We start from the raw sequence: 27,388 nt of genomic DNA, 5'->3' as shown, positions 1-27,388 counted from the left end.
CTGTCTGCTCGGATTGCAACTCTGTTCCCAGGCAGGGCTGAAGGTATCCTGGGAAAAGGTCTGGCCTAGAGATTCCCGGAGAAGCCCCTTCCCAGTCCCCTGCCTTTCTTTGAGAGCCCATTTTAATAACCACTATGATCTGAGGCTGCTTTCATGGAATAAGGGACCAGAGTATCACTTGCTCTCCAAGAAGGGATAAGGAAGGGGCCATTTTGTTGGAGGACCAATGACTTAGGGAGCTGTGGCCCATCGAGATCACAGGGTAAGAGTCTGGGAAGCCATTCTGGTCCTGGTTGCATTATTGCCTGGCTGGGCAGTGGTAGGGAAGTCACTCTGGCTGGGTGACCCTGGGCTTTCTTCTAATCTCAGCTGCCCTCCTGTCTTCTGAGAACTAGAATGAAAATAATGAACTGAGTGATCTTAGCTGCATACTTCGTGCAGTGGCTGTGGGAAGCCAGAAAGACGAGAGAAAGGAAGAGTCTTCCCTCCCACCTTCCCTCCCTCTCTCCCTTCCCTTCCCCTTCCCCTTCCCCTTCCCTTTTACATATTGAGAAAACTATATGGCTCTCCCAGGGAAGTAATAGAGTTTTTAAAAATAGAAAGCAAAATCTTTGAGGGGAAAAGAAAGAGTTTTAAAAGTAAAAAGTGAAGATGTCCCGAAGACCATTTCTGTTCTGCTGACCTGCCAACCCAACTAATTGATTTGTTAGGACAGACAGGTTTAGCATTTTAACAGCAGAGGGCGCCAGAGGCCAAATTATATCGCTCTGTTGCCCTTGCTAAGAAATTCTTTCAGGTTGGTTGCTTTGTTCTTGTCCTTTCTGTCACCTCATGAGGAGGCAGAAGAAAGCATTCATGGGGCTGGTGGGCAGGAGTAGGTAAGGTAAGCTGAGTGTCAAAGGGTAGCTGCTGCTATGGAGAATGGGACCGGTAATTTAGAAGAGAGTGCTGGGAGTACATGGTGGGCCTGAGGATTTCCAGGCATCACCAGCAATAATTCAGTGAATCAAGTCAGCACCATGGCTAGGCTGTGGTGGAGCTTTCTTATATGTTTATATTGTCTGAGAAAGGCCCCTCCTACAAGCATCCCTACCCTGCACCCTCATCTTTGGTCCTGTGGGCATCTTGAGCTCCATAGCTCAGCTGAGCCTTCCAAACCTGAGTTGGGGTGGGGGATGGTCTCTGCTGCCCCTCCCTCCAGGCCAATGACCAGACCATGTGGGGCCAGAAGGAGGTCCAGCCCCTCTTCTTGGTTTCATTCAGAAAAGTTTGTGTTGGTTTTTTTTAATAGACTTGAATTTTTAGAGAAGTTTAGGTTCGTGGTAAAATTGAGGGGGAGGGTACAGAGATTTCCCAATACCCTCATCCTCACACACAGTTCCCCCAACTCTCAGCATCCCCCACCAGAGAGGTACATTTATTACAATCAGCGGACTTACACTGACCATTGTTGTCACTCAGTTTACTTTAGGGTTCGATCTTGAGGTTGTACATTCCATGAGTTTGGACAAATATATAATGCCCTGTATTCACCATTATAGTATCATACAGAATAATTTCACCGCCCTAAAAATCCTCTGTGCTCCGCTGCTTCCCCCCAACCACTGGCAACTACTGAGCCTTTTACAGTCTCCATAGTTTTTCTTTTCCAGATGTCATATGGTTGGAATTATACAATATGGAGACTTTTCAGATTGGCTTCTTTCACTTAGCAATATGCATTTACAGTTCCTCCATGTCTCTTCATAGTTCAATAGATCATTTCTGTTTAGTGCTGAATAAGATTCCATTGTCTGAATATGCCACAGTTTATCCATTCACCTGCTGATGGTCAACTTGGTTGTTTCTAAGTTTTGGTGATTATGAATAGAACTGCTGTAAACATTAATTGGATGGTTCATTTTCTTACTGTTGAGTTTTAAGAATCCTTTGCATATTTTGGATAACATTCCTTTATCAGATGTGTCTTTTGCAAATGTTTTCTCCCAGTCTATGGCTTACCTTCTCATTCTCTTGATACGGTCTTTTACAGAGCAGAAGCCTTTAATTTTAATGAAATCCAGCTTATCAATTCTTTCTTTCATTGATCATGCCTTTGGGGTTGTATTTTAAAAGTCATCACCATACCTAAGGTCACCTAGATTTTCTTCTACCTCCTAGGAGTTTCATAGTTTTGAATTTTATTTTTAGGTCTGTGATCCATTAATTTTTGTGAAGGGTGTAAGATCTGTGTCTAGATTAGTTTTTGTGTGTGTGTGGATGTCTAGGTGTTCCAGCACCATTTGTTGAAAACCATCTTTGCTCCGTTGTATTGCAAGATCAGTTGTATAATTATGGGGATCTCTTTCTGGCTCTCTATTCTGTTCCAATCATCTTTTTGTCTACTCTTTCACCAATACGCACTGTCTTAATTTTTATACCTTTAGAGTAAGTCTTGAAGTCAGGTAGTCTCAGTCCTCCAGCTTTGCTCTTCTCAATATTGTGCTGGCTCTTCTGGGTCTTTGCCTCTCTATATAAAGTTTGGACTCAGTTTATCAATATCCACAAAATAACTTTATGGGATTTTGATTGAGAATGCCCTGAGAAGAACGGACATCCTAATAACACTGAGACTTCCTACCCATGAACATAGAATATCTTTCCATTTATTTAGTTCTTTTTTGATTTCTTTCATCAGAGTTTCATAGTTTTACTTATATAGACTTTGTACATATTTTTTTAGTTTCAGACCTAAGTATTTCAGTTTTTTAGGTGCTAATATAAATATCATCATGTTTTTAATTTCAAATTCCACTTGATCATTGGTGGTATATATGAACATGATTGAGTTTTGTATATTAGCCTTGTATCCTGCATCCTTGCTATAATCACTTATTAGTTTCAGAAGATTTTCGTCAGTTCTTTGTTTTCTACATAGACAGTCGTGTCATCTGTGAATAAAGGCAGTTTTATTTCTTCCTTTCCAATCGTTATACCTTTTATTTCTTTTTCTTGTCTTATTGCATTATCTAGTATTTCCAATAAAATATTGAAAAGGGATAGTGAGAGAGGGGATATCCTTGCCTTATACTTAAAACTAGGAAGCTTCTAGTTTTTCATCAGTAAGTATGATATTAGTTGTAGATTTATTGTGGATGTTCTTTATTAAGTTGAGGAAGTTCTTCTGTTCTTTTTGGTTGCTAAGAGATTTGCTCATGAGTGGGTGTTGGATTTTGCCAAATGTGTTTTCTGCATCTATCTATAGGATTATGTGATTTTTCTTCTTTAGCCTGTTGATGTGAAGGATTACATTAATTGATTTTCAAATGTTGAACTAATTTTGCATACCTGAGATAAATCCTACTTGTTTATGATTTATATTTCTTTTTATGCATTGTTGGCTTCAATTTGCTGGTATGTTGTTGAGGATTTTTACATTTATATTCATGACAGATATTGGGCTGTAGTTGTCTTTTCTTGTAATGTCCCTTCTGTTTTCATTTTCTAGAAGATATTATAGAGAATTGATATAATTTCTAATTTAAATGTTTGGTAAAATTCACCAGTCACCTCATCTGGGCCTGGTACTGTCTGTTTTGGAAAGTTATTAATTATTGACTGCTTTAATAGGTATTGACCTTTTACATTATCTATTTCTTTTGTGAGTTTTGGTAGATTGTGTCTTTCAAGAATGGTTTTGCAGTATCCCGATAATTATGAGAAGTTGTGTTTTTATTTTCAATCAGTTCAAAATATTTTAAAATTTCTCTTAGGATTTCTTCTTTTACCCATGTTTTATTTAGCAGTATGTTATTTAATTTCCAACCATTTGAGGATTTTCCAAACATTTTTCTGTTTTTGATTTCTAATTTAATTCCACTGTGGTCTGAGAGCAGATTTTTTTTTTGTATGCTTTTTTTTTTTTATTCTTTTAAATTTGGTAAGGTTTGTTTTTTGGCTCAGATTGTGGTCTGTCTTAGTAAGTGTCCCATGTGAGCTTAAGAAGTATGTGTATTCTGCTGTCATTGGATGAAGTAGTTGCTAGATATAGTAATCAATTTTATTCAGTTGACTGATGGTGCTGTTGACTTCAACTATGTCTTTACTGATTTTCTGCCTTCTGGATCTGTCCATTTCTGATAGAGGAGTGTTGAAGTCTCTAACCATAACAGTGGATTCATCTATTTCTCCTTGCAGTTCTGTTTTTGCCTCACATATTTTGATGCTCTGCTGTTAGGTGCATGCACATTAAAGATTTAATATCTTCTTTGAGAATTGACCCCTTTGCTATCCCTGATAACTTTCCTTGCTCTGAAGTCTGCTCTGTCCATATTAATATAGCTACTCCTGCCTTCTTTTTATTAGTGTTAGCACAGTATATCTTTCTCCATGCCTTTAATCTATATTTGTTTTATATTTAAAGTATGTTTCTTATAGATTAAATATAATTGGGTCCTGTTTTTTGATCCACTCTGACAGTCTCTTTTAACTGGCATACAGTGGACCTTTGAACAACACAGGTTTGAACTGCGTGGGTCCACTTATATGTGGATTTTTTTTTTTACACTACTGTAAATGTATTTTCCTTATTATTTTCTTAGTAGCATTTTCTTCTCTCTAGCTTTGTTGAAAGAATATAGTATACAGTACATATTACATACAAAGTATGTTTCATCAACTGTTTATATTATCTGTAAGACTTTCAGTCAGCAGAAGGCTATTAGTAGTTAATGGGAGTAGTTTTGAGGGAGCCAAAAGTTATATTTGGATTTTCAACAGTGCAGGGGGTCAACACCCCTAACTGCTGTGTTGTTCAAGGGTCAACTGTATTTAGACCATCGACGTTCAAAGTGATTATTGATATAGTTGAATTCATAACTACCATTTTTGCTCTTGTTTTCCATTTGATGCCCTTGTTCTTTGTTCCTATTTTTATTTTCCGCTTTTTTTCTGCCTTTTGTGTTTTCAGTTGAGTATTTCATACGATTCCATTTTCTCTCCTTTCTTGAGCATATTAGTTACTTTTCTTTTTTTACTGATGTTTGTGGTTGCCCCAGAGTTTGCAATATAATTTACCACAAATTCAAATCCACTTTCAAATAATATTCTAATGCTTCATAGGCAATGCAAGTACATTATAACAACAAAATAATCATAATTTCTCCCTCCCACTCCTTGTATCAGTGCTGTCATTCATTTTGTTTATGCATAAGCCTGCATATTTATATACATATAAGCATACATAATTGGATATATTGTTGCTATTATTTTGAGAAACTTATTTGTGAGATCAATGAAGAAGAAGGAAGATAAAAGTTTTTATTCCTTCTCTGATAGTCTTTCTTTCTTTATGTAGATCTGAGTTTCTGACTGATAGTTTTCCTTCTCCCTGAAGAGCTTCTTTTAACATTTTTTTGCAAGACAAGTCTACTGTCAGTGAATTCCCTCAATTTTTATTTGTCTAAGGGAAGTCTTTATTTCTCCCTCCCTTTTGAAGAATAATTTCATAGGGTATAGAATTCTATGTTGGTGGGGGGTTTTCTCAATATTTTAAATATTTCGCTCCGTCATCTTCTTGTTTGCCTGGTTTCTGGGGATGAGTCAGATGCAGTTCTTATCTTTGCTCCTCTGTAGGTCAGGTGTAATTTCCTTCTGGCTTCTTTCAAGATTATTTTGCTTTATCTTTGATTTTCTGAAGTTTGTATATGACAGGCTTAGGTGAAGATTGTTATTGTGTTTTGTTTTTGTCCTGCTTGGTATTCTCTGAGCTTCCTGGATCTGTGGTTTTGTGTCTGACATTAATTTGTGGATATTCTCAGTCATTTTTGTTTCAAATATTTATTCTGTTTATCTTTCTTTGTCTTCTTCATCTGGTGTTTCCATTATACACATTATACCTTATATAGCCCCACAGTTCTTAGAGAGTCTGTTTCTTTTCTTTAGTCTTTTTTTCTCTTTGCTTCTGCTTTGGAAGTTTCTATTGACCTATCCTCAAACTCAGAGATTATTTCCTCACCAATGTCATTCTACCAATGGGACCAGCCATGGCATTCTTGTTTTCTGTTACAATGTTTTTTGTTTTTTTTTAAAGATTTTATTTATTTATTTGACAGTGAGAGAGGGATCACAAGCAGGGGGAGTGGGAGAGGGAGAAGCAGGCTCTCTGCAGAGCAGGGAGCCCGATGCGGGGCTCGATCCCAGGACCCTGGGATCATGACCTGAGCCGAAGGCAGACGCTTAACGACTGAGCCACCCAGGTGCCCCTGTTACAATGTTTTTGATCTCTAGAATTTCCTTTTGATTCTTCCTTAGAATTTCCCTCTCTCTGCTTACATTGCCCATTTGTTCTTACATGCTATCTACTTTATTGATGAGAGCCCTTAGTATATTAATCACAGCTGTTTTATTATTTTTTATTTTTTAAAATATTTTTATTTATTTGACAGAGAGAGACACAGTGAGAGAGGGAATACAAGCAGGGGAAGTGGGAGAGGGAGAAGTAGGCTCCCTGTGGAGCAGGGAGCCTGATGCGGGGCTTGATCCCAGGACCCTGGGATCATGGCCTGAGCCGAAGGTAGACGCTTAACCGACTGAGCCACCCAGGCACCCCCACAGCTGTTTTAAATTCCCGGTCTGGGGGGGGGCCTGGGTGGCTCAGTCAGTTGAGCATCTGACTCTTGGTTTCAGCTCAGGTCATGATCTCAGGATTGTAAGATGGAGCCCCGCATCAGGCTCTGCACTCAGTGCAGAGTCTGTCTGTCCTTCTCCCTCCCACTCCGCCCCTCTGCTCACTCTCTTTCTCCTTCTAAAATAAATAAATAAAATCTTTAAAAATAAATAAAAAATAAATTCCTGGTCTGATAATTCCAACATTCCTGCCCTGCTGTGTGTTTGCCTTTTAGAATGCCTTTTAACTTTTTCTTGATAGCTGGACATGATGTGCTGAGTAAAAGGAACTGCAGTAAATAGGCCTTTAGTAATGTGGTGGTGAGGGTGTGGGGCAGGGGAAACATTCTCTAGTCCTATGATTAGATCTCAGTCTTTCCATGAACCTGTGCCTCTGAACTATGACCTTTATAAGTGTTACTCAAGGGGCTTTTTCCTCCTCCCTTAGGTGGGACAGGATGTCTGGAGTGGGCTGGAGTTGGGTATTTTTCTTCTTCCACATGGAAGGCTAGAAGGAGCTGGGTTGGGTATTTCCCTTCTCCCACATGGGAAGCTAAACAGGCTAGAGTAAGGTATTTTCCTTCCCCCAGGTGAGGTGGGATCTGATAAACCTACAGTAGTTTAGGCTGTGGCAAAATAGTTTCTCCTAAAAGCAGGCCTTGTTAAGAACAGAGTATTCTGGTTTATTTCAAAATGGTTCCTTTTCCCCTCCCCCTGGCAGAAGCATAAGGGAATTTTTTCCCCAGAGTTCACTGTGAGGACCTGGTCAAACTTCTAGAAGCAAAACTGACAAAGGTGTGGGAGGCCCCTATGACTGGGTCTGCCCAGAGTTTAGACTCAGCCTCATCCACCCTGAGACTCCAGCACTTTGCCAGTTTCAGTTCTGGTTTCCCTGCCCTGGTCCTGGTTCCCACAGAGGTTGCTGCTGGGGAGTTTCTGCCCAGTGAGTTGTGGTTCACAGTAGCTGCCTGTCTGTCTTGTTCATTTGGGGGCAGCAGTGTGCCCTATAACCTTACTCCACTAGTAGACCTGAGAAGAGTTGTTGATTTTTCAGTTTGTTCAGCTTTGTGCTTGTTAGGACCGAGCAACATTGTCTCAGCGCCTTACATGTTAGACTGGAAACCAGAACAGTTGATGTTTTCGCTTTTGATTTCCTACACTGACAACTAAATGATGTGGGCAAAAAAAGACTCTCAGGCATGGCTTTTGTTCCTTTGAAATTGGATTTTAGATTTGAATGGAGCCTTGGAGGTCACCTCGTTCAATGTCCTCATGTTCAGATGAGCATCTCAGTAGGCTGTACTGTGGGCACTTCTCACTCGGTAATATTCCCACATTTTAGCAAAGTAGTAAAGCACACTGTACATGTGTAACCCATTTGTACTCAGGATCCAGATGAACTTTCTCCAAATAAACGGGTTAAATTCTCTTATGGTCTGTGTTCTGTTCCCTAGGAGGAAATAAAATGTGATATTTATCCATAAACAGTGGTTATGTCTGTATGGTGTTTTGAAGGATGCTGTTTTAGTTCTGTGTGATGAGATGGTGGGTGATTTTTATTTTTCTCTTTTTGTCTTTCTGCATTTTCCAAATTCTATCAAATGAACATGTATTACTTTTACAATCGGGAAAAAAAAAAAAAAACCCACAAGGTAACGTTTTAGGTCACGAACGTTGGAAGTCTCCTCTCCGTGTCTCCTTACAGTCTGCAAGATGAACGTTCACCGGCGCTGTGAGACCAACGTGGCCCCCAACTGTGGGGTGGATGCCAGAGGAATTGCCAAAGTTCTGGCTGACCTAGGTGTTACTCCAGACAAAATCACCAACAGCGGCCAGAGGAGGAAAAAGGTAACTGGCTATTTGGAGGTGTTTCTGGAGCTTTTTGGAGGCCACCATCTCTCATCTCATATTGAGAGCCCCCGCCCCCCACCCCTGACCCCGGAGTAAGGTTCTAAGATCCCTGAGTTTGAGACACAGCTAAAGACATGTGCTAAAAAGGGAAGAAAAAAAAAGTGGTTGGGCAGGTGACATTAAAGTCTCCTTCAGTTCCAGAAGTGGGGGAAAAATGAAGCAAGTCTCAAGTGTTCTGTTCCTCAGGGAAACCTAATCTCTGAGATGAGGACTTTGGAATTCCCTCTAGAAAAAGCACACTTCTAGACAAGGAAGTAGGCTTATCTGCATCCAGAACTGGCATGAAAGCAATGTCAGTGTTTGAACTTTGTCCCTGGTGTCACTATAATGAGGATACATGGATGAAGCGCTGGGACCACATTCTTCTCTAGGGAGCAGGCCAAGGAGATTTGTGGTAGTGCCACCCAAGGGATATTGTTAATGCCCCACCATGTGAAACATCTGGGCCTTTCTTTGGAGACCAAAGCCCCCTGGCTCTATCCGTGTGACATTCTGAATGTCAGTAGGAAGAGATCCATTTGCTAAGATGCTATTTTGGTAGTAAGTCAGGGCCCACAGATGTAAATAGAGCTCAAGGCATCCATAGCATTTTGTTTGAAGGTTCTTCTTGGCCTTGGCTTCCAGCCTAGAAAATGTAAAAGTCTTCAAAAGAGTAAGTTATGAGAAAATCAGAACCATTTTAACTGGGCAAGAAATCCTGTTGGGGGTGGGGGGTGGACAGTGATCCTCATCACCTAGTATCAGGCATTCTCAAGCACTTACCAGAAAAGCAAGTCTGTCTCAGGGTGCTCTACAATTTTGACTCCTAAATGTTCTCCCTAAATTCTGCCCTGAAATACCTTCTGAAGGACTGTGTTTCCCTTCTCCTTTTAGAAACTGCCCGCGCCTTTTCCCTGGTGCATCTCAGAAGAGCTCTTTCCCTCGAATGGGGAGGTGTGGATTGTTTCCATCTTCTTAAACCCCTCCCTCTCCACCTTCCCAATAAGCAAAGCTGTTTTGCAAGGGTTGGGAAAAAGAATTCTCTTCTCCCTGGTTGGTTAGCTATGAGATTTTGTGCTTCTGGGTGGCTCTTGGCTCTGTAAATCCCACTAGTGGAAACAGGACTTCAGTTATTGACCCAAGACATTGCAATTGCAAGCAGAATGTCAGCACCCAAGAATGCTAGGCTCCCACCAAAGAGGTGAGTTAAGCAAACACCCTGTCATGACAATGTTGGACACACACATTTATGAGCTCTAGGGAGAGCCCTTTGTGGGAGATGTGGCTTTTCTCCTTGCTAGAAGTAAATTGAGACAGAATCGTTAGTAATTGTCAGGAAACATTTAAGAGCAAATGCAATACACACCTGCCCTCTCCCCCCTATTTACACGGGCTGTAACACCATTAACCAGGCATCGTCTGTCTGTCTTAGATTTTGGGGAACCTCGTGGTAAGAAGCCAACATGGAGAAATTTGGGAAGAGACAGAGTTAAAGACTAGAGGATTCTGATGTTTTTATTGCTGGATTGCTTCTGGTGCAAAAGCTGGAAAAAGCCACGTGACCAAGTAGTAGCTCAACTTCGTGTGAGAGGAAGGGAGAGAAGTACCCTTGGTCAGAAGCTAAAAGGGCTTCTTTGCAAGAGTGTTAGGCTTGCTGGAGCGCTGCTTGTCTTCACGTTGCCCCTTGCAGGTGGTCCATTGTCCAGAGACGACATGTGCACACAGCTGGTAGATCAAGAGTAAAATAGAGCAAAACTCTGCATGACCGCTTAGTCCAAACCTCTGACTTTAATGGGAACTTAACACAGGTGTGCCAGCATCTCTGCCAGCAAATAGACTTCACGGGGGGGAGGGGGTTGTGTGCTCTATTAAAATTTGCCAACCAATATCAATACATCTAAAAATATTTATTGAGCTTCTACTAAAGGTATCATTTTGTGCAAGGCGCCAGGAGCAACACAAATACTGGCTAGAGTCTTACCTTCCAAGAGCCTGTAGTCTACCTGAGTAGAGAGCCCCACACAGTATCCACGTGCAGAGGCCATTAACTAAATACAGCTGAACAAGACGATGGATAAATGCCCAACAGGTGCTAGAGACAAACATCGAGTTGCTTTGGGTGCAGTAACTTGCATTGCTTGCATAAGCGAGGGAGGTCTTGATGGAAGTGGGACAGTTGTGCTTGGGTAGAATGAAAACTGAGCAAATTGCAGTCTTTCTCTTTAAGTTTTTATTTTGATTCCAGTTAACATATAGTGTAATATTAGATCCTGGTGTACAGTGGAGTGACTCAGCACTTGCATACACGGCCCGGTGCAGTCTCTTGTCTTCCCTTTAACTGTCAAATGAAACTGAGCCTGCTTTCAGAACGTCCATTCAGAGAGTGCTGCTGGGCAACAGGGACTCCTACAGCCCTCGCTCCATAAGTAGAGCGCCTCCACGCTCCTGACCTCGGGGCAGCCCCCACCCTCCCTTCTCACGCCTCCCCTCTTTCTCGCCCTCTCTCTAGCTCCTTGCCGGCGCCGAGTCCCCGCAGCCCACTTCTGGAAGCTCACCATCAGAGGAAGATCGATCCAAGTCAGCACCCACCTCCCCCTGTGACCAGGGTGAGGCCCTCGGATTTGCTTTGTTACCTCTGAGCAATGTCATCGGAAGGACTGAGGAGGTGGAGGCCTCTCCACCCTTGTTCCGCCCTTGTTAGCTGGAACAGGGGCGGCCCTGGAAGGGCTTCAGACACCCTCTCCCTACTGACTCCTTAGCTGCTCTTTCTCTCTGCAAGGCTGTCTTGAGGGACAGGCACTTAAAAAGCTGTACCTGCCTTAAACCCTGTCCAGGCCAGGGTAAGAGAGAAAGAGCAGGTGATGGTGTAGCTCTTTCTTTACCCTCGCCTCTTTCCTGGGTCCCAAATGTAGGAGAGTGCCCCGGGGCCTGTTCCCAGACCTGTCCTCCCATCCACCATGCCCCTCAGCTGAGTGCCACTTCCTTCCATCCTGACTCTGATCATCACCCGCAAAACCTGAGAGCAGGGCAAGAGTTGGGGGAGGGGGACCACCTCCTGCCGGTGGCCTGTGGATGGGCAGGGACAGGAGCATGGAGCTGGAGAATAGACCAGGAGAAGGGAGGAAGCCAGCTCTAGGCCTGACCGCTTCCTAAAGCTCAGGTTTCCTTTTTCCGCATAAGAATATGCTTAACAAACAGAGTTTTAGAGGGGAGGGGGGAGGGGGGATGGGTTAGCCTGGTGATGGGTATTAAGGAGGGCACGTACTGCATGGAGCACTGAGTGTTATACGAAAACAATGGATCGTGGATCACGACATCAAAAACTAATGATGTATTGTATGGTGACTAACATAACAATAAAATTAAAAAAAAAAAATATGCTTAACATAGTCGAAGTTTCCGAATTCCGCGGGCATCCCAGAATGCTGAGGGGAGACTAAGACATTTAAAACCTTCCCTTCCGGTGACCAGACATCCCTGGAAAGGGATGTACGCTTCTGCAGAGCGAGAATAATCATCATTGCGTGACAAGTGTGCCTTGATTTTCTGTAGCCTCTTTGTGTTCATTATCTTAATCTTAGGCTCACGCCGACTCTGTGGTTCTCCATCCCTGTCCCCATGTCACAGGCTGGGAAGTGGGAGATCAGGGAGTCGAAAGGTTCTGTCCAACGGTCTGGAACTAAGTCGGCAGTAAGGGCGAGACCATACCCCTCCTGGTTTCGGGACCCTGGTCTCAGAGGGTCATCACTGTGACCCACTTTGGCTTACCCAGGAGTAAATAAAACAGCTGCAGGGTGGTGTGTGCCTATCCTGAGGCCACAGAGTAATTGGTCTGAGTCGCTGTTCTTGCTGCTCTGATTAGCTTTCTGCATCTTTACACTCTGCTTCATTCCGAAAAAGATTTGACCCATTCATGAGTAATCCAGTGGTACGCAGGGGCCTCCAAACTAGTAGGTATTACCCTGCAACCTGTGTGGGTGTTTCCATGTGTCCCTTTTGAGTGCTGAGACCTCCTTTGAGAACTTCAGGGAGACAATGTTATATAATAGATGCCCCCAGTAAGAGTGAAGTGGAACGTGGTTTCTAGGCCTGGCTGCCACCTGGCGGGATGTCGTGCCTGTGTTTGTCTCTGGTCAGTACAACGGTGTGGGCACGTTGGATGCAAAGACCCTCTTAGCAAGACACGGTATTGCCACAGGAGAGAGATAACACACAGTTTCTCTTCCTTCCACTGTGAGAAGACACAGAATGACATTTTCTTCAAGCTTTGGAATCCCTAAACACCCAAGTTCTGTTTTCCAAAATCCGTTTAGTAGTTTGCCTTGAAAACTGAGACTTTTAGCTGTTTGCTGAGACTAGAAGGTATACTGAGTAAGAAAAAAGTGCTAGGGAATGGCTGAATTGGCAAGGGGAGGGCCTGAGACTCAGGAGCCATCCTCAACCCTCCCTCCCCTCCACCCCGGCAGATCTAAGAAAGATCCAGATTCCTTGAGCAAGCTCTCATGAGCCTCCATCCTTCTGAAAAGACGCTGAAGATTTCTTTATGTCAAGCAGCACCTGGTCATCATGCCTCATTCTGATTCCCAAGGGTTGATAGTCTGTGTCCCCCTTCCATCAGCCCAGTTTTTGATGAGCATCTCTTAAAATCAGATTATGGTTGTGGTGCCCAGTTCTGCATTGAGAGGTGTGTGTGTCTTGGTGAATGAATAGCTAACAATAAAGCTTGCTCAAACAGGAAAGGTCAAAGGGCCATCCAGTGTTATCACCGCCGGGTAGTTTAGGTCACCTGCTCTGCAGGGGCACAAGACTGCCCCGTGGTTGTGAAACTGTACTGAGGAATCCCTGCCCCGTCTGAGATAAATTTGCAACATGTCACTCTCGGACAGCAATTCTTTAGTTAATGAGAAACCCGTGGCTCATTTTGTTGAATGACCTTGAGGGAGATGGATATTAGAATAAACGCAACAATAAGGCCAAGTAGAGTCCTTCAGAGGTTCAAGGCTTCCCGGTCCTAGCTTCTGATAGTTATATCACAGGTGATAACTGTGATGACAGTTCTCCATTTAACCACTCTTCTAATTTTCAAAGGGAACTTGAAGGGAGCCTGTTGTCTTTGAGACTCCACGGGGTTCCAGAGAAAGCCAGGATTCCTGCACTACACCTAGAATAACAGAACAGGCCACAGGCCAGAGGGGGCTTTCAGAGAGAGATTGGGCCGGGTTTCGGTGTAATCTGGAAGTGTCGGCCCTGGGGAGCTGTGTCCGCCTCCTCTTCACATCCCTAGGCCCTGCTGTACATTAGGTGCCAGTGAAAGCTTGGAGAGCAAAGGGAGGACCCCGTGGAGGGGTGCCAGGCGGGATCTGCTGCTATGAAGAATCCGAAGGCGGGCTGAGACCTCACGGTGCGGTTCGGGGGTGGGGGGTGTGGTCTGAGTGCTGAGTCCCGAGGCGAAGGGATCCTGGGGTATGCACTAATGTGAGCTCTTGTCACCCTTGGCCCTAGAAATAAAAGAACTTGAAAACAACATCCGGAAGGCCTTGTCTTTTGACACCCGCGGGGAGGAGCACCGCGTAGCAGGCGGCAACGGCCAGCAGGCGAGCCCCGGGGAGAACGGCGAAGTGCGGCAGGGCCAGGCCAAGCGCCTGGGTCTGGATGAGTTCACCTTCATCAAGGTGCTGGGCAAAGGCAGCTTTGGCAAGGTCTGTGGCGTGCGTGGGTACAACTGCTCACTTTCTCTGCCCCGTGGCGTTGCCTCATCTGTCCGATCTGAGTAGGATCAGGCTGTGAACATCTCAGCCTGGTCTTGTTGCGTCTTCCTTCCTTGTTCCGTGGAAATGGCCTGCGGCCAAGCAGGTGGGAGCCCGGGATCTGCTGCTCGTTCGCTGTGGGACTTCCAGCTAGTCACTTAACTTCTTTGGGACTCAGTTTTTCTCCTTTGTCAAATGGGGACACAGGCATCAAGTGAGGTCGTGGGTAAAAAAAAAAAAAAAAAAAGGCACTTGGGAACGTTTAAATTGTTTTATGCGTGCTTGGCATCCCCATTCTCGGCGATACTAGCTAGCACTGCATTTCTTCCCTCCTTCAGAGATCCATCTGAAGTTCTGGCTGTAATTCATGACAGAGACTTTAAAAATGAACTCTGGTGGGGCGCCTGGGTGGCTCAGTCGTTAGGCGTCTGCCTTCAGCTCAGGTCATGATCCCAGGGTCCTGGGATCGAGTCCCTCATTGGGCTCCCTGCTCGGCGGGAAGCCTGCTTCTCCCTCTCCCACTCCCCCTGCTTGTGTTCCTGCTCTCGCTGTGTCTCTCTCTGTCAAATAAATAAAAAATGTTAAAAAAAAAAAAAAAAAAAAAAAAGGAAAGAAAATGAACTCTGGAATCTCTGCCCTCCGTGAACTTCGGGCTCTGAGCGAATCTGAGCATGTATTATTTGGAAAGTTAAATGCTATTTAACTGACTTTTCTGGCACTTACTAAGGGCTGTTTATCCTGCACATGCGGCAAGAGAATGAGAATAATCACCTCCTGGCTTGGATCTTGCCCTTGGTGCCGTTCTCCCTGTCCTGCCCCACACTGAGATAAGCACAGCCTTGCGGGGTGTATGTGCCCCGTGAAGCTTTCGGGGTGATCGGACTCCATTCTGGTGGCACAGTGACTTGGGGAAATAATCCCTGTTCATTTTAGAAAGAAGATGGAAGGGCAGAGGGCCCAGGATGCTGGCTAACCCTTCAGCTGAGATCCCTGATCATTCCCTTGTGCTCCGCAAAGATGGGAGTCCCTAGGAGGTGCCTTTCCACACCCTGCTCCTGGGCCCAGGCCCTGGGCCTGGCGGCTCCCAAGTCACGTGCCCTCACGTGTCCTGGGCTCTTGAAAGCAGCAGCCTGCAGATCAGCCACTTGCTGAGCCACAGAGCCGCTCTGCTGTTCCCTGAAGGGAATGGCTCTGGAAACCTCCAGGGCGTGGGCCTGCCTCCCAGCCCCTCACCTGCCCCATCTCATCCTGAGATCGCTGTAGGAGGAAGGTAACCCAAGGAGGAGCATACTTAAATGTAGAGGCTGAAGCAATCACATTCTTCAGAGACTGAGTAAATAAGAAGCTGGCCCCAGTGCCCTGGTCCAGGCGTAACTCGGGGATATGAGCAGGTTTAATTTTGAACAAGAGTCAAGGGAAACGAGCAGGCTCAGAGTTTCCAGATCTACTTACCGTATAGGCAGGATGGGAACTTGGATGACTCTGGAGCATTCAGGTTGTTTTTTAGGAAAAATCGCAGCCAGCATTTGAGCTACTTTTAAAGATTTTGCATTACTCGTCGGCGATGAAAGTTCCTCAGGTAGCACCCTGAATTCCTTTTTGAAGCTTCTGAGCTACCGATCTTGAGGCCTGGCAGCTCACCCTGGAATACTGGGCTTAGGAGATGGTTGTTTAAAAAGAGAAGGACTTGTCACATTGCGGAGAAATGAGTGCAAAAATATCAAACGATGGGAAAACTTGAAGCTCATAGAACTGTGAATTTGCTCTCTGGAGAAGGAATCACATTCCCAGCGTTAATGCTATAGAAGAACCATGAAGGCAAACATGACAGATTTAGCTACGTAAGGACAAGTGATCCTGTATGCTATAGAACAGAAAATCATAAAACAGGCTTAGACAAACCTCTGCAGAAAGCAAAGTGTTAGTATCATTATATACCAAACTCATACAGATTCATAAGAAAATAATATAAGACAGTAGATAGAACTAGACAGAGTTATCTTGAATATGAAACTGACAGTTCACACAAATACAATTTAAGGAAAAATTTTTTTAAAAAGTTCCATTGCAGGTTAAAACAGCCTTGAGGTTATATTTCACACCTGTTATATGAGCAAAAACACTTTTTAAGTGAAAACACCCAATGTGGGTACACTGCCATGAAACTAGAGCATCTCTACATTCCTAGCAGCAGATTATTTTGTACATCCTTTTTGAAACTCAAGAAATGTGCAAAATATCTAACCTTATACTCTATTTCTAAGACTTTCTAGCTTAAGGATATGCCCCCCCCAAAAGAAACAAAATGACATGTACAAAAATACTCAATCCAATTTATTTCTGTGATATTTAATAATTAGGTTTCACTTAAGTGTGTAATAGGAGGTAAATGGTTAAATAAATTGTAATAGGTTTACTTCAATTGAGTATAAGCAACCCTGATAATGATGGTGACAATGTAGATGATAAATCCTAATTAATGTCAGTTAAAAAATATTATTTGTGCAATACTATAATTGCAAGTATGACAAATGTATATGTATGTATGAATAATTCTTTCACAGATGTGTGTTAAACTTTTTTCTTTGCTTAGGTCCTGTGCTAGAGATGAAACATAAATAAATGAATTATAGTAGCTATATTAGGATGGGTGGTTTTTCTAAACATTTTTTAATGTTGTTATAGTATTTAAAATGAAAGAAAAAAGAAGTTAGTTTTTAAAGCCTTTGGTATTGACTTGTGTTTTTTCTTTTGATTCCATGTGTGTATAGATTGATGGGAGTGGTTTGGGTTCATTGCAGGTCATGTTGGCAGAGCTGAAAGGCAAAGATGAAGTATATGCTGTGAAGGTCTTAAAGAAGGATGTCATCCTCCAGGATGATGATGTGGACTGCACGATGACGGAGAAGAGGATTTTGGCGCTGGCGCGGAAACACCCGTACCTAACCCAACTCTACTGCTGCTTTCAGACCAAGGTATGGCTAAGAAGAAAATGGTGGGCCGCCATCTTGGGGTAGTGCTGTATGATGGGATGGCATCTTGATGTCAGATAAAAAAAAAAAAAAAATCAATTATAGACCCTCTACATTCTTTTCTCATAGGCCTTGTAAAGTGGAATGGATTTTACCCTTGAAAAGATCAGGGTATATTTGAACAGCATCCTCTTTTTTTAAGGGCATGGAATTTTCCATTCAAGGTTGTGCTTGTGGAGGGATGAGAGGGCAATAGAACTCTTTGCAGAGGTAGCTGGACAAAGCCAAATGGCTAAACCCAGTATTTGCTCCTTGGAAAAACCAACAGGCGTGGTTAGTCCTTGCTCCTAACTTTCTATCACTAGGCAAATCACTTAAGTTCCCTGTTGCCTTCAGGTCAGATAAAAAGGAGTGAAGGCCGCCCTAACCACTTCTGACTTGTATAATGTCATAGGAGGCAAAGGCTGTGGGCAAGTGCTTACAATGCCCTGGCAAAATACAAATATAAGGTGGTGTTTTAAATTTACCGTGTAGGAGCCTGGGAACCAGAAGGTGGCAGTAAAGAAACGAAAATAATCTGTAACAGCATTATGGAGTCTGACCTATGAGTATCATAACTGATTTTTTTAACTTATTCTTAGTAAAGAAGAGAAATGCCAACATTCTTCATGAAGCTCGTATTTTATTACCCCTTTTTGGAGAAAAAAGAAAGTTAAAGTCGTTGAGGATGCCCTATGGGTCTGTAGCCCTTAGCTTCTTGCGAAGGCACAGGCGACTTCACCCGAAAGTCCTCCCTGTGCCCATGTGGAGCCCAGACAGTTAAGGGCGCCATCTTGGAGAGACGATCCCTTGCCCCTTGGCATCCTCCCACCTCTACGTCACTGTGATGACATTCTTCCACTTTGAATTCAATAATTACTCATTTGGTCATTTGGCAAAATTTTATTTTATTATATTTGATTGAATTCTTCCAGTGTGCGAGGTGTGGAGATATAGTGGTAAGCAAGGCCCAGTCTCTGACCTCAGGGACTTTACAGTCTCTTTGGTATACTGTTTCTCAAAGGGTATTTCTCTGAACTTTCATCACTTGAGAAACTCTAAGCATAAAGGACTCTGTAGCCCACGGTTTGGGAAATTGCCATCTGACCTCCTTTAGACTGTCTCGCGACATACACTTGCTTATTGAAGTCCCTGAGGAGAACTGCAATGGGACAAAAAAATCACCTTTATTTAATATAGTATTTTCTAATTATTTGTTCTCAAGCTCCATCCATACCACTACCTACTCCACACTGAGAAACGGTGATCTACTGGCATTTTTCCTATCCCTCCGATCTTGGAGAATCTCAGGAGAATAAGAAATACCTTCTGAAAATCTGGAAATCCCTTTTCCGAACAAGTACAGGACCCATTGGCAATCCTTGTTTTGGACATGTTTTATGGAATGCCTAGTATTTGTGGGTCTATGCATGTATGTGCACATACGCAGAGCCCAACATGAGAAAAGAGAATCATATAGTCAATGTTCTTTTCTCTACTTTTTGCTCCATTGAGAAAATCAGATTTCAGAGGAGTAAAAGTCTTTTGCCCATAAGATACTCTGTTTTGGCCAAGACAGACTTGGCATCTGGTCTCTGGAACTCCCAGTCCACTGGACCTTGCCCTGATACCACACTGATATGCTCTCTTGCCTGACCCAGAACAGTGTCCCCTCTGTTGGGGGAGCTTTCCCCCTCTTTCCCTACCCCTAACGGGTAGCCATCTCTTCCACTATCTGTGATGGTTTCCTGGGTAGGGATCCACACAGGTGTTTTTTTCTTTGGACACATTGCCAAGAGGCCCAATGTCCTTGGGGAGCCACAGTGGAGGGTCAGCTTTCCTACACCTCTTGGTGAACGAGTGAGAGAATGAATATCTTCCATGTCAGCAGTGTTCTCCTCTGTATATTGTAGAACATCAAGGCTAAGCTTCCTCATTGTATGGCAGCTTTTGGAGCACAAAATGGTGTTGAGTAACACCATGGATTTCCTTTATGACAGAACAATAACCAAACTGACATGGAGATTAGGATCTGGGTGGCTGAAGAGTGGGGTTGGGGAGAGAAGGGACTTTAGTAGTTCAGAGATTTACCTCATTCTTTTTCTCAGGCTGGTATCAGATAGCCACAGTTACAGGAGTGACTTTGCCCCACTTCTGCCATACCACCATTGTTTGGGAGAACAGTAGCACACCCCACTTTACACAACAGGTGTATGTTCATCTAACTTGTCAAAAGGGAATCCTATTTCAACCTCACCGAAGGACCTTAGCTTACTAGTGAAAGCAATCTTAGGAAGAATCATTTTCTAAACCCGCAACATCTAGAAAATGTGACTTTTCCTATCACAACCAGTAGTCATGGTTTTAAAGAGTAGTTATTATTCATTCATCTAACTATGAGGTAGGTGCTGGCTCTGGGCTTATCAGCAAAAAAATGGAGGGGTTTGCTCCCTAAGCGATGGTGAGTTATACTCCTTCTGTAAGCAAATGGCAGCAAAGAGCATGGTGTGGGGTGTTCAAACCAGGAGACTCAGAGGAGAGGTGCTCTTGGAGTTTGGAGTAGGGTGAGAGCTCAAGCCAGGCTTTGAGGAGGGGAGGGTTGGGCCACGGTCGGGGCTGGGAACGGGAGCCAGGCTCAGTCCCCATAGCTCCGTCCTGCTTTAGTTTCGCTTTTCCTGAAAAGAAAGGACAATTCCTCTGAGTTACCCTGAACCTGGTTTCAACTAAGACTCTAATACACAGTTAAGGAATGTGAGATCTGATTGCAGGCCTATTAAGATTTCTTTCACTCTTGTTTTATTCTGACACACAAAGCAGCAATAACGTTAAGTCGGGTTTAATTATTTTTAGGTGAGGCTTTGTTTTTCAGTGTATAGGAAGAAAGGGCCCCCATGGAAACACACTTTGAGAACTTCCTGATGGTTTGCACATAGCTTCAGGCCACGCACTACACGGGTGGCCTGACAGGACTTAGATGTGTGTAACATGTGGGTGCCTGTCTGGTGTGGTGACCACTGGGGATGACTGTGTAAATCCATTGGTGCCAGTCATGATGTCAAGTCATGAATTAGGTCTGGTCTCCACAGCCTGCTGTGAAGATACGGTTCAAGGGTGATTGATTTGGCCTTTTCTATGCCTACTGACTACTTGCCGTTGGTTCATGTACCCTGATCGTTCTCCAAGGGATCTGGAAAGAAGAAAAGCAAATGACAATGCCTGAACAACAGCAGGAAGGAGAGGAAGAGTGGAGGGTGTTTGGGAGATGATGAGCAAAATTCCTGCACCTGTGAGATCTGATGATTTGTAGAGAGAAGATGGAAATACAGTCAACCCTAGGCCCACACGGGTTCGAACTGGCCCCTTACATGCGGGTTATTTTCGAAATAGTACAAGACTGTAAACATATCTCCTTTGCTTCACGGTTTTCTTAATGACATTTTCTTTCCTCTATCTCACTTTATTGTAAGAATACAGTATATAAAACATGGAATCTACAAAATATGTTAATCGACTATGTTCTCAGTAAGGCTTCTGTTCAACAGTAGACTATTGGTAAAGCTTTGGGGGGAGTCAAAAGTTATATGGGGATTTTTGACCATGTGGGGGCTTGGTTTCCCATCTGCCGCGTTGTTCAAGGGTATACCGTGCTGTTAACCCGCTTCCTTGGGCCGGGCACCCTGCTAGTCTCTACAGGTTATGGGCTTAGTCAAAGTCAGGGCTTAGGGGGAGGAGTGACTTCAGGAACTGCCTTTTCAAGCTTCTCCCTCACCCACAGAAATCTAGGGATGGGAGAGCCACTGAGTGATGGGCTTGTTTTTGCTTTTGTTTTTGTTTTTGTAGTTAAAGGAAATAAAATTCTCAGGCATTTTTAGATTCTGTGTACGATCCCCATTGTGAAATCACCGCTTCCGACTGGATCCCATAAAATTTGTCTTGAGTAATTTCATCCATGATTTTTTCCTCTTTAAAAATATTAATCTCTACCTCGTCGCCCCCATCCCCCACCCTTTGGCATTTCCCGCCAGGCCTGGGAAGCTAGCTCCTGGAGGGCTCTGCCTCTCTCAGCTGCCGTAAAGGAAACAGAGGGTGAACTCCTAGAGAATCTCCCTTGGCCAGCCTCCCTCGCTGCCCTGGGGGAAATGCAAAATGGAAAAATCCTTAAAAAGCAACTGGAGACATTTTTCAAATGAGTTTTAATAAGCTGTGTGAGTGTGGGGTGAGAACTGCGGAGAAGGAGTGTTGACAATGGTAGGGGAAAAATTACAGTTGCAAGGAACCTTGATGTTTATTTTGATCATTGACTCTGTAGGACAGCAAGCACAAAAGCAGAAAACAAAGTAAAAAATTTGGCCACTGGTAGATTTTTTTTTTTTTTTGAAAGAGATGACTGTCAGATTAAGTCGAAAAAGAGCCAAGAAACCATTGAATGAAGTATGTCTCCTACTAGATAGAGCCTGCAGTCTGAAGCGGCCGGATGTGGAAGGGGCTGGAGGGGTTTTGATTGGGTCTGGTGACTCACAAAAGGAGATTGATACGTTTAGCACCATGAGTTGGTCTGTGGGTCAGGCAGCCACCTGGAAATCAAGATGCTATCAAATCAAACTAGTTGGTGGGGGGAGGGTAAACGCTATGCTCTTTAGGAGGGATGGTCTGAGGCCTGTGGAGGGCTGGTGAGGATTGAGAGAGAGGGAGAGATGGCGAGAGAGGGAGAGAGAAATAGCACGTGTGTGTGTGTGTGTGTGTGTGTGTGTGTGTGTGTGTGTGTGTATGTATGTATGTATGGTAGGATGTGTCTGTGTGTGGACCAGCCAGGCATGCCCCAGCCAGTTAGAGGAGATAAGAGTTTCCATAATCAAGCAAGGCTTCACGGAGCAGAAGGATCTGACTCAGGTCTTGAAGCATACCAGGATGCCTTCTGCCTGATGAAACAAAAGGTAATAGAGTTAATTAACGCTCACATGCCCCCAGGACAGAGAGGTATGCATGTTGGCTCTTAATCTATGATGCTTCTGCCTCTTTGCCTCTAAGGAAACCTTGCATTTGATAGGGACAGGACAGTTGCTTTTAAAAATACCTTCACTTCTGTTAGCCACTGCACATGTTCCTAAACATCTCGGGGAGGCAAGGGTGGTCACTTGTCTTTTTCAGGTGGGAAGCTGAGGCCCAGCAAGGCCTTACCACTTGACTGTAATAGAATTCAGATTGGAATGGAGATTCCCCGACAGCCCTTGCTCACACATTATTCTGTCTGCTTCTCTGAGCTCCTTCCTGCTGTTCAGATTCTCTACTTCAGATAGCCTCATCTCTAAACCCCTCTCCCTAGTCTCCATTTGCTGTCACACATTGCTGTCAGAGAAAGGGTCTGAAGATGATAGCCCTGTTTTACTTGGACTCCGTGAGATTGAAATAAAAACAAACAAACAAAAACAATGCCCCCTAAGCTGGCAAGTGTAGCAGGATCCATCAAACTGTTTCTGGAAATGTGTCTGCTTTCTGGAAGTACAAGAGAGAAGGGAGGAGAAACAGGACATGGGCACAGGAATTATGGATCTTTCTCTACTTAATGGGGTCATATCCTGACAAAACCATCGTCCGTTGAATATATCCTATGCCGAAAATGCACTGAATACCCCTAACCTACCAAACATGATAGCTTAGCCCAGCCGACCTTAAATGTGCTCAGAAAGCTCACGTTAGCCTACGGTTGGGCAAAGTCACTTGACACAAAGCCTATTTTACAGTAAACTGGTGAATATCTCCTGTGACTGACTGAATACTGTACTAAAGTGGGAAAACAGAATGTTTGTATGCATCCAGATTGGTTGTAAGTGCACAGGTTGTTGGCCCTCACGATCTGACTGACACGTCTGACTGGGAACTGGGCGGGACTCACTGCCCCAGCTCAAGAGAGTACTGCATATCACTAGCCTGGGAAAAGGGCAAAATTTAAAGTACGGTTTCTACTGAATGTGTATTGCTTTCACATCATTGTAAATTAAAAAAAAAAAAAAAAAATCCTAAATTGAACCATCGGAAGTCAGGGACCGTCCGTATATTCAAAATGGGCTGGAGTAGGATGAGGTCCTCACACTTGTCCGCTCGGCCATCACTTAGGGAGCACCCACTGTGTACCACGCCATGGGCGTCGAGGTGCCGTGCTACCTGCCGAGGGAGCTCATGGTGAACAAGGTAGTTACGTTTCCCGACCTCGTGGAACTTGAAGCCTCACTGGAACATGTTCATGACACCACAGTGTGGAAAGTGCTAGCCTGCATCTCCTGCCCAGAACTCATTGCTTCGTTTTCTTTCAGAAACTGCTGTCCTTGGCTTTTAAAAACATAATATTTTATTATCACAAAGAATTTTTTCTCAATTGTAGAAAATTTGGAAAATTCGGTAAAGAAGAGGTCAAGAAAATAAGAATGATTCTAATGACCAGTCACATTTTGATGTATTTTGAGTTTAAAAGGACTTATCTGTTTATACATCTGTATTTATAAACTTGGTATCATGCTCTACATGATGAACAGTTTCATCAGGGGATACAGTGTAACTGTTCCTGCTATCACTAAATATTCTTCAGTCAAATGATTTCTGAGGTCACTACCATACGTGAGGGCCTCTTGTAGAAAAACGCTGCGTTTGGGGGTCGCAGGTCACCAGTCCGTGCTTGGCTCCCTGCGGAGCTGATGTTAGCGCTGAGTGAGCCGGAAGGCACTGCAGGGATGGCTTTGCCTCTCTGTTTCTCTCTCTCTGTAACATCAGCTTGAGTACAAATTGTAAATCATCTATTTGACGTCGACACTTGGCAGAAGAGATTTACACTCCTTTGACTTTCTATACATATGTATACATGTTCGTCTAGTAAATACTCTTCACCACCAGGGAATGTACTTGTGCATTCTCCTAAATTATTTGCATATTATTCTTTTTTCCTTTCTTTAGAACGGGAGAGCGGGGGTATGGCAGAGGGAGAGCGAGAGAGAGAATCTTAAGCAGGCTCCACACCCAGCATGGAGCCCAAAGCGGGGCTCGATCTCACGATCCTGAGATCATGACCTGAGCCGAAATCCAGAGTCAGACGCTTAACCGACTGAGCCACCCAGGCGCCCCTATTTGCATGTTCCTCTAAGCTGTAGGTTTCGAAGTCGGTTTTATGGAGGTGCTGTGTGTGTGTGTGTGTGTGTGTGTGTGCATGCACGCACGTGCACATGCGTCTAGACACACGGACCCTGACGTGCTGTGGCAAGAGCACCTTCACTCTCCTCCTCCTGCTCCATTGGGAGCAACCCCACTTTTAACTGCTTCACACGGTAGTATTCCAAGGAAGATATCATTTGAAGAAAGAATTTCATCTAAAACAAAAAACAAAAAAACAAAAAAACCCCGCAGTTTAAAACCACTGTACGTTCCGAGAGTCTGGAGGAAATCATGGTGATTTTTACCTTCCCGTATATAATGTGATGTGTGTAGACAGCAGCTGTGCCTAAAGGCTTCCATTACAGATGTCCTTTCATTGTTAAAACGGGCACATTCCTGAGAGGTAGAGATGGAATTTTTGGAAGCAGATTCTCTCTCGTATTCTCTGTGAGTGCTGTCTCTAAATTGGTTGGATGAGTAATGGAAGTGTTTGGAGAAAACAGTACTGCGAAGCATGTGTATAAAACACTTTGGCTCACTGGGGATGGTTTCCCACCAGGGAGAAGGATTGAGAGAGAGAGCGAGCGAGAGCGATAGAGGGAAGTAGATAGAACGTGAGTAGGATATGACACTCGTGCAATGATGAGAAAGTCGGTCAGGAGGGTCTGTACCGGCAGCTTACCTGCTGCCGTTGGCAGAGAGCAGGGAGCGCAACTCTTCTGTTCAAGGGGAGGAGATATAATAGACATCACTTAGCACCTGGGAATAAAGGTGGTCTGTGATGATAAGGGGAGAGGCTCCTACTTAAGGAGCACCTTCTATGTGGCAAGCCTCGTGCAAGAACCAACATAATAAATCTTACACAAGCTTCATGGGGCGTGGTGCCGGTGCCACATCTGTGGGCAGAGGAGGAAGAGGTCAGGGTGCTCAGCAGCTTGGCCGGGCTCACACAGCTAGCTAAGGGCCAGAGCTGGGACTCGGACCAGCGGTCCCCACCCTCGCCTCCTGGGGGCGAGAAGGGCTGCTGGGGAGGAGGGTGGAGGGCTCAGGTGCCCTGTGGGGAGTCGCTGGGTGGAGGTGAGGAGCAGAGCACAGGGGGCTGCAGGGAAGGAGAGGTTTGCAGGCACAATCCTCCAGAGTAGGGAGAGCGATGACCATGCTGGAGCAGGAGGCCCGCAGTGGGAAGGCGTGAGAAAGACCCTTTTGGGAGGAGATTCTGGCTGCGCTGTGGAGTTCGTACAATGCCAGCGAGGAGTTTGGGCTTATTCTGGAGAGAAAGTGTTCCTTGGAGGTCTTATAGGAAGTGAGGGTTTGAAAGCACAGTGTGGCAGCTCTGTGGGGCATGGATGAAAGGGAGAAAGGTACAGCAGAGGTACTGGGAAGGAGGCTGTTTCAGTAACCCCCACGTGTCCAGAGGCAGTGGGAGAGAGCTTCTGAAGGAAGAATCACCACAGGCCGTTTGATGTCCCCTGTGCATCTAGAAAGGCTGGCCTGCTTGTGAAGGAAGTAGAGGGTGCCATTTGATACTCTAGAAAATATGGATGGGGTAACCCTGGGCTGATGAGAAACGTGGACTTAGATCGCTGCCCGTCAGGTTCAGTGACCTGCCCCGTTCCCAGATGTCCTTTGCTCACAGTCCAATGGGTACACAAGGATCAAATTTAAATAAAAAGTTTTATCTTAAAACCTAACACCAGAGGTCCAAGCCCTCAAACCTATTCACCAAACAAAGCCAGTTTCCTCAATGGTTGACGTCAGACCTCCTGCCTCTGTCCAACACCATCTGTTGGGTTTCAGGATTTACTTTTTTTTTTTTTTTTAGTGTGTCTATTTTTAGATTCATATTGAATTTTGATAGTGGACTGATGTTGTTTTCCATACAGGGCGTTTTGTAGATGCCAGTCTATTGAGATTACTTAGCTTAAGCAATAGGCTTTCCTCACATAACCTGACCTTTTGTTCCAATGATCTCAGATGCTTCAGATGGCCCTGCTTGGCCCTTAATGCTTTGACTTTGAGATCTTGCCAAGTGGTGGGTATGTCCCGTTCAGCTCTTTGTGTGTGTTTGGGCCCTGTTGATTTGTAGGGACAATGGGATCTAGGAAAGAAGGCACTGTGAGTCAGGAAACTCTGGTTCTTGCTCTGGTTCTGCCACTGAAGCTTACTCTGGGGTATTTCTCATGGCATCGATTTCCTTACTCATAGTAAAAGCTGGGGGAGGACACACAGATGGGGATAGACAACGTGATCTACAAGATTCTAAAGATCTCTGAAAATGTGACTCACTGGGAACCATACACAGGACCCTTCCAGACTTGCTTGTTGCTAATGTGAGTGAGAGAAAAACAAGGGTGAAATCAGTGAACAGGGCTTCTATTTAGTGTTTCTTTTTCAAAGCTCGATTCAGTAAACACTTCCTTCTACCTTGATCAGAGCCTTTATGTTCACAAGGCTATCCTTCTACATCAGGGTTCCAAATTCAGACATACTCTCAATGACTAATGGTCACACATCAGAAGAACTACCAGGAGATATTACAGTTGTCCCTCTAAAGCATAGCACAGTTTCTAGCACACAGCAGGCATAATAAATTTTAGCTTCTGTCATATTCAGTTATCAATTTCAATATCCTTTACAAAGACAGATGCCAAACTGGACAAAGAGCTTTGTCGTGCTTCACTTGCCTATAAGGATGACCTCTCCTGACCAGTTGGCCAACTGTTCATGAAACCAAGTTGAAAAACCATTGTTGGTAAATTTGACCCCCGGGCACACTAGCTCCATGGAGAGAAAATGCATATTACCTATCCCCTAACCTGAGCCCAGATTGTCCTTGACTATAACTATGGCCCATTCTCTTAATTCACCTAGTTCTCTCACAAGTACATCAGGAGGGAGACCTTCAAGTAAGAGATGACTGAGAGCCATCCTTTTAGAAGAAGTCTATGTTCAGCT

At 44.2% G+C, this 27,388-nt stretch overlaps 1 protein-coding gene across 2 annotated transcripts in view; it reads left to right on the top strand.

Moving 5' to 3' along the window:
• The window catches only part of PRKCE (protein kinase C epsilon), a 480,084-nt gene that overhangs the window by 316,791 nt on the left and 135,905 nt on the right, over window positions 1-27,388 (top strand). For both annotated transcript variants that reach the window (XM_078056612.1, XM_036070369.2), the window contains exons 7-10: window positions 8,351-8,493; window positions 11,045-11,141; window positions 14,038-14,234; window positions 17,084-17,257. In XM_078056612.1, coding sequence (XP_077912738.1) covers window positions 8,351-8,493; window positions 11,045-11,141; window positions 14,038-14,234; window positions 17,084-17,257 — 611 coding nt within the window. The remainder of the gene's footprint in view (window positions 1-8,350; window positions 8,494-11,044; window positions 11,142-14,037; window positions 14,235-17,083; window positions 17,258-27,388) is intronic.

This window comes from Halichoerus grypus, chromosome 10, assembly GCF_964656455.1.
Source record: "Halichoerus grypus chromosome 10, mHalGry1.hap1.1, whole genome shotgun sequence".
In the NCBI taxonomy this organism is placed as follows: domain Eukaryota; kingdom Metazoa; phylum Chordata; class Mammalia; order Carnivora; family Phocidae; genus Halichoerus; species Halichoerus grypus.
Note: the sequence above shows the minus strand (reverse complement) of the source record. Positions and strands in the feature narration are given on the sequence as shown.